We start from the raw sequence: 8,289 nt of genomic DNA on the forward strand, positions 1-8,289 counted from the left end.
AGGGGTAGAGAACATCAACTGCCTAAATAATGTTAAACATAAATATTTTTTAAAATGTAAAAATCTGACCAAAAACTTTATTTCAATGTTCAATGTCTGAGACAAACATACCTTCAACTTGTTATGGAGCTCATGAGATCATCACTGTATGTTAGCAGCCGCAACATATGACAGCAGCTGGTGAAACCGGAAACAAGTCGCCAACCAATTAAAATGCAATGCAATGGATTCAATGAGTAATCCCCATTACTCTACACTAACTAGGTAGTAGTACTCACCGAATCCATTGCATTGCAATGTTTTGGATTAACTAGAGAGCGTGTCGTTGATTTTCAACAACGCAGAAATGTATTTACATTTTTCTGAATAAAAGTCTGAACGGGTGGCGACTTGTTCCCGGTTTCACCAGCTGCTGTCACATATAGGCTAACTGTTCATTCAAAGCCTATACAACTTTTTATCAGCTTCGACACAGAGGTGGGACATTTTAAGAACCCACCTCACAAAGTGAAGTCTGACGCTACAAAGGCTCTGAGATTTGGCTACAAAGCTATTCAAGGCGTTGAACGCTAAAGTTGATCATGGAACCCCCAAAGCTGCGCAATATGAGACGTGTCAATGAATAGAGTCATCTATCCATTTAATCCTTCACTGACTCACTTTCTCTCTCCCCTCCCCTCTCCATCTCTCACTCTGGGCAGTTGGCATCAGAGAAGGCTAGCAGTAACATGGAGCCCTTCCCCCAGTCCTCTCACATGCCCATGAACTTCCAGGACAGTCAGGCGGTGCTGGACGACTACACTGATGTGGTCCAGTACGAGCGTGGCCAACTCAACCCTGACGAGCACCAGAGCGACCCTCTGGACAAGGCTTCCACCTACACCCTGACCAATGTGGTGCCCCAGATCCGAGAGTTCAACATGGGTCCCTGGGCAGAGCACCAGGACATCATACGCAAACGTCTCAACAACTACTGCCGAGGCAAGGCCTACATGGTCACCGGGGTCACAACCTCAGGGAACATGATTCGCCGTAACAACTTGGACCGCGTGGCCATCCCTGAGTACATGTGGTCGGCCTACTGCTGCACTGAGTACGATCAGAACGCGCCCTACTTTGTGCGCTACAAGTTCCCCGTCTTCGGAGCGTACGGGCTCAACGACCGTGTCCACAACCATCTGGTGGAGGTTCCTCTCAAGAACCTGGAGAAGTTCCTCAGGGGCAGAATGGATGTGGACAAGAACTTCCAGATCTTCTACAATGACTGTGTATCTGACATCTAAGCTGGTGTGGATTCTTCTATCACATTTACATTACACCATGTTGAAATACTGTGGAAAAGGTTATATACTGTAGGCCTACAGTAAGATTAGAGCATTTCAGAAACAAGTGTATGTTTGTTGCCAGCATTTACTGTGGTTATCAAAATGTAAAATTACTCTCTTGAATTGTCAAATACTGGAAAATGATCATCTGTTTACAGGTATTCTGTATCAAGTACATTCTAAAAATTAATGTGTCTTCTGCATGATAGCTTACATTCTAACAAACAATAAAAAGAGGAATTCAAACCCTGTTATGCCTACATTCCATTATATTATATTATACAGTACCAGTCAAAGGTTTGGACAAACTTTTGACTGGTACTGTAACAGCTCAGTATAAATATTACATTCCATCATATTGTCAAGTACAACGTGAGGTGCCACCCTCGTGTCAATGGTAGGATATACAGTATATTTTTCAAAGGTCCTATTGTTCATTTGTCTAGCACCAGCTTCTTAGTTATGATGTTACATATCTTATCAGTTTTCCTGTTTTAATATGCACATTATCAGTATTGTATCCTAAGAACACATACAACCAATTGTAAGCCACTGTCAGAGAAAGCGTCTGATGGCCATGAATCCAGATGCTGTAAGAAACTCCTTTCCGCTCTCACGTCTAACACAAGACAACACTCAATTCATAGTTTTAGAACGTTCTAATCAAAGGCCATCAGCTCTTACATCATAGTGGACAAAAGGGGAAGGGTTCTGGGTTTTGTGAAAATATATATGTGCTGATTTGAATAGTTCGAGAGACCTTTCCTCTGAGATTGCCTCAGGGTTGGGTCCAGCTGCTGCAGCACTGCTTTCTACTCTACGTGTGATCTTCAATAAACTTCCACTTGTGCAATAGAGCAAACATCTCCTCCTATTTCTTGGAGCAGTCAATCAAAAGAACCGATTCCAACACTGTCCTCATGTAATGGCTCGTCTCCCGGTATCTCCTATATGCTCTTGAGACTGTGCTGGGAGACACAACAAACCTTCTTGCGACGGCACGTATGGATGTGCCCTCCTGGAGGAGCTGGACTACCTGTACAACCTGAATGGGCTGCAGGTACCGCCTCATGCTACCAGTAGTGACAATGGCACTAGCAAAATGCTAAACTAGAGAAATATCAGTCAGGAAGGATAAGGAGAGAGAAAAGGTCTGTGGCCACACCTGCAAAACCATTTCCTTTTTGGGGGTCGTCTTGCTATAATGAAACTACTTTCATGCAGAGCTTTTTGAGATAAGAAATAGCATTTAGATAGTAAAAACACTTCTTTGTAGGACCTCTATGATCCAATGCTTCACTTTGATTAAGACGTTAATTTGCATGTTAGCCTCTGGGTAACAAGAACAGTGTGTTGTGGAGAGGGTGGTAGCTTATATTCCCAACTATAGATACAGCATAGTAAAACATATGTTGAGTATGAGATGTTTGGCCACAAGATGGCTGTACGATTCCACTCATTGCAATACAGTAGGGCAATACATAGCCTAGCACACGCTCCATTTCATTCCATCCAGGCACCCACACACTATACAGTACACTAGTTTAGGTTTAGTTAGTCTTAGATTAAACTTGCTCCCTTGTCCCAGTGTGTCTGCTTCTGTGATCCCTGGCACATTATGAGGTCTGAGGTCACCACTAACTATTCACCTGAACACTTTATGATGTTGTATATGGTATTGTAAACCTTTCAAACATAGGGGTAGATATCACCTGTTTGATGTTATCATATTTGGTTCAGGAGATATGAAGCAAAATACACAATTCGGCTATGGCTACACAATAGGCTAGGTGCACGATCTCACTACTTCCTGAAAGGCAACTGGTATGAACATATCCTGTCTCACTCTATTGGTTTAATTGATTAATCAGCTGTGCACTGTGTGTTCCAACAGTTTACCGCACAGCTGATTAATCAATTAAACAAATTAAACCAAAAACATATACATTTCCAAATATGTTATTATTATTTCATTTTCCTGATCAATATCTATTGAAATCAAATATAGTTTTTATCCATTTTTTTTTATTTTGTACAAAAAATTAAGGTTTTGCTTACAATATTGCTTGTCCCTGCGATCACTGTCCACCCTGTTATGCTGTGTTAATGTCCCTTTTAAAAGAAAACCATATTTCTCAATCACATCACTCTCATGAGGTGACATCACATCAGTGGAGGGGATTTCAAATGTGGTAAGCTGTGTGATCTTCTACCTCTTTTACCATCAGATTTTTATGTTTTTATCCAGTGAGTTTAATGTGGTTGACCATAACGTGTCCACCCTGTTATGCCTAAATATTGATGAGATCAATCAAATTGAATTAAAAAAAAAAGTATTTAGTGCAAATTAGATTCCTCATCAAGTATTCATGGTCATTCTAGGCATTATGCTAACACAGGCAGGCTAAAGGCTAACTTTAACTCAAAATGTCCACCCTGTTAGTGTCCACCCTGTTATGTGTCCACTCTGTTCTGGAGACACTCGCCCTATTCAACTACAGAGGGTATTCTAAATAAAATAAAATGTAGGTGCCTGAGCTCGACCACTATGTTTTTCAGCAAGCTAGATATGTCTTTATATAATAGAACATTAAAATATAGATAAATCAACAATTTATTTTTCACAAGTTACGAAGTCCAAATGGCACCGTATTAAAAAAATGACCCTGTACCTGATACAATGACAATAAAGATCATTCATTCATTCATTCGTTCATTCATTGATCAAGGAGGAGGGTCACCCAGGGTGAGGCTCAGCTCTCCGGCTGTGCTGACTAATTCCCCTAATGTGGGAAGCGACTGCAGAGTTTGTGGAGGTGGCGCTGTTTGATTCAGTGTGACAATATGAGTTACCACGAGCCTGCTGGTTGACATGGGGACATTTTATAGCGTGATGTGTAATTTGTTATGTCATTCACTTTTCCCTTGCGACATATTCGTTGGGCTCACAAGAAAATGCATTGGACATTGTTCCGAATTTAGAGTTATTATTGTATGACGCATATAATAATGTATATTTGTATTTGAGATAAAGTCCCTAGAACAGTTTGGACACCGCCTAAAGAATGTTTCGATTCTCCTTGCTATTCGACATTGGCATTATGCATGTATGTATAGGCTACTGCTATCAATGCATCAGGAGATCTAAGCCCGTCGTATGTTCATAAATGTTTTGGCAGGTACCGCATGTTTGCCCCTTGTTGCAGGAAAAAGACACACGAGGGCGCTGTGTATTAACTCAATGGAATAGAGTAGGAATGGTATCAAACACGTGTATTTGAGACCATTCCTAACTCTATTCCATGCATTACAATCTGATTACAATGCATTACACCCGTCCTCCGATTTCTGGATCCATCAGCCTCCAATGGTGTGCACGTGCATGAGTCAGAGATTTGCTTCTGCAATAACTTCTCCTCCACATGTGAGACTGGAGTGTACCCACATTGGAACCTCTTGTCCAACAGAAACACAAAACAACTAATTGATTGCAAATATATTTGTAAAAAGGAAACGTAGTAAAACATTTTTGTAGCAAGACAGTAGAGAAAGACTGTTGTTTAGTAATGGTAAATGTACAAAACCATTATTCTCAACACAAAATGTAGGTCCTTGATGAATAAATGCTTAAAGATAGTAGTTTTTAATCAATGTCAATGTCTTGATAAGGTGTTCACATGGCAGTAATATATTTCATTAAGGCAATATCCATTACATTATGTCCAAACATAAGAAACCAAATATAGCCCACTGTTGAAAATAAAAAAAAGTATTGACTGTATGGTCGTTGCAGTAAGGGAGGTTACTTTGGTTTTAAATCACTCTTGAGGAATTGTTTGTATTCAAAACTGAGATTCCTGCCTTCTAAGATATGAGCTTGGCTGCTGCTGCAGTTATTGTTGTCTTCCTCCCTCCTTCACTCTTTCATCTCCTCCCTTCCTCCCGCCTCTCTCTCCCTCCCCCTCGCTCCCCTCTGCTCCCTTTCCCCTTCTTTTGTCCATCTCCTCTTGCGCAACCAAACCTTTCCCTTACCTCTCCTACCCCTTTCAGCTCTCCTCTTCCCCTCTCTCTCTCTCTCTCTCTCTCTCTCTCTCTCTCTCTCTCTCTCTCTCTCTCTCTCTCTCTCTCTCTCTCTCTCTCTCTCTCTCTCTCTCTCTCTCTCTCTCTCTCTCTCTATCTCTCTCCTCTTCCCTCTCTCTCTCTCTCTCTCTCTCTCTCTCTCTCTCTCTCTCTCTCTCTCTCTCCTCTTCCCCTACACCCAGACCTTGCCCTTGCCACTGCCCTCCCCGGACCCCCTGCCACCGCCACCCCCGCCGCAGCAGCCCCCCCCCAGGCTGCGGTGCTGGGTGGCAGGCAGGTTCTTGTAGACAGCCCTGCTGTAGGGGATGAAGCACAGCCCCAGCTGGAGGTGGCGGGCCAGGCGGCAGTAGGCAGCCAAGGCCAGGACCAGCAGAGGGGTGACCAGCAGAAAGCCCACCACCAGCAGGGCCACACAGCCTCCGTCACTCAGCAGGTCTGAGCAGTAGTACGACTTCCCATGGGGACGCACCTGGACACACGAGACAAGATGTGGAGGTTTATAATAATACATTAGACTTATATATAATAATAATACATTAGACTTATATATAATAATTATACATTAGACTTATATAGCGCTTTTCTACACACTCAAAGACCCTTTACAAACTGAGAAGTAATAATAAAAAGTAATAATAAAAAGAAACAAAAAATAAATAAAATAAAGTATAGGGGCCTAATTAAGGTAGTGCTGGGGACACATGGGAAGGGGAGGGGGAGAGGGTTAACTGGTGAAGATGGTTATGGTGATGAGTTGGTTAGTATTTTATGTGGAGATGCTACAGGATCTTCTATGACTGTATTATTATTATTTTTTTAAACCTCTCGTTAGTCAATTTATAGTTTGTACACATATCATCTATGAACTGAATCACTGTTTTAAGTCATTTAGCCACAGAATCCCTAGTTTATCAGTGCAAACACTTACAAGCCTCAGTGGAATCCCCACTTTATCCCACCTGGAGAGGGGGAACAGCTACGCGAGACTGCTCTTTGTGGACTTCAGCTCTGCCTTCAACACCATCCTTCCAGACAGGCTAGTGACCAAACTACTAGACCTGGGACTATCACACTCCATCTGTGCATGGATCAAGGACTTCCTGTCTGACCGCCCCCAGAGGGTGCGGGTGGGCTCCCACACCTCCACAGCCCTCAGACTCAGCACTGGGTCCCCCCAGGGCTGCGTGCTAAGCCCCATCCTCTACAACCTCTACACCTACGACTTCACCCCCGTCCACCCCAGCAACTCCATCGTAAAGTTTGCAGACGACACCACCGTGGTGGGCTGCATCTCGGGGGGGGACGAGGCGGCGTACAGGGATGAGGTGGAGCAGCTGGGCAAGCTGTGCAAGGTTAACAACCTGCTGCTGAACCAGTCAAAGACCCAGGAAATCATCGTGGAATTCAGGAGGAAAAAATCTGAGGTCCAGCCCCTCCTCGTCGATGGAGGGAGCGTGGAGAGAGTCTCAACCCTCCGATTCCTGGGGGTGCACATACAGGATGACCTGTCCTGGAAGATCAACACAGCAGCCATCATCAAGAAGGCACAACAGCGGCTCTACTTCCTGAGAGTCCTCAGGAAATACCACCTCAGACAGGAGCTGCTTGTGACCTTCTACCGCTGCACAGTGGAGAGCATCCTCACCTACTGCATCTGCGTGTGGTTCTCCAGCTGCACAGCCGCAGAGAGGAAAGCGCTACAGAGAGTCGTGAGATCGGCCCAGAAGATCATCGGCGCCCCCCTCCCCTCTGTACAACACACGCTGCCTCAGGAAGGCCTCCAAGATCTCCAGAGACCCACCCTGGGAATGAACACTTTGTTCGGCTGCCCTCGGGCAGGCGGTTCAGGACCATGTCCGCAAGGACAAATAGACTGAAGCTCAGCTTCTACCCCAGGGCCATTAAGGCCCTGAACACAGCAAAGACCTAGGTTCATAGGCCCTAGACAATCTAGACAATTTGATGGCAGCTACTAGATTGTAATCAAGTGCAATACTGAAACACAACTGTGAACATTTCAAACCTGCAAACTGCGACACTTTAAATGAATGTGCAATAACACTATGTGCAATATGACAACCCTCGGGTACATAAGGTTCAGAGATAGGAAATGTTAGGATATTTATAGCATAGCATAGAGTACAGCACAGTGTTTTATTTGTATAGTATAGTATAGTGGATAGTGTACATAGCCTTTATTTATGTAAACCAGCTCTTTTCCCTTCTTGTTTTTAGTATTTTTTTCCTAGCACCAGGGGAGCCCCCCCTCCCAAATTTCGTTGTATGGTACCTGTACTATATAAATGACAATAAAGACCATTCATTCATTCATTCATTCATGTACCACAAACACAGACAACAATGCATTATACCCCAAATGAATACACAAACATTGTAATAATGGTCAGTATTTAACTAATGCAATTGTAGAAATAAATATTGGACAGAACAGGTCTACTGTGTTGTGTCATTTGCTAAGACTGTTGAATGGCTTGCTGTAGGTGTCATTTTATGAAATGCTTTTTATTCTGATAGAACCAGTAAAACGTTGTCTAATGCATCATTCTCGTGGTGTCGTTGTGTTGCTCTTAACAGTGCAGTTGTAGAGAACCAGTCATTTTAGCGCCTCTGTTAAAAAAAGTAGTGGTCAGAGGAATGCAGGGATGGACAGATGAAGGAGGACAAGAGGAGATGTATAGAGATGATGTGCCCCTAGTGGAATGTGTGTCTGAAGTGTAGACAGACAGAGAGCAGATAGCACTCTGAAACCACACACACACACACACACACACACACACACACACACACACACACACACACACACACAAGCCTAATTCATCGTGTTCACACTCAAACCGACCCCCATTGAGGGGCTATCCGTAGC

The 8,289-nt window shown here is 43.5% G+C and overlaps 1 protein-coding gene across 1 annotated transcript in view; it reads right to left on the reverse strand.

The window, feature by feature from the left end:
- Positions 1 to 5,577: 5,577 nt before the first annotated feature.
- The window catches only part of tmem88b (transmembrane protein 88 b), a gene marked incomplete at both ends in the record, with an annotated part of 5,144 nt that continues 2,432 nt past the window's right edge, over positions 5,578 to 8,289 (reverse strand). Inside the window, one exon of the mRNA XM_080547500.1 lies at positions 5,578 to 5,874. Coding sequence (XP_080403626.1) covers positions 5,578 to 5,874 — 297 coding nt within the window. The remainder of the gene's footprint in view (positions 5,875 to 8,289) is intronic.

Source organism: Nansenia antarctica (assembly GCF_963989245.1).
Source record: "Nansenia antarctica genome assembly, chromosome: 17".
Classification (NCBI taxonomy): Eukaryota; Metazoa; Chordata; class Actinopteri; order Argentiniformes; family Microstomatidae; genus Nansenia; species Nansenia antarctica.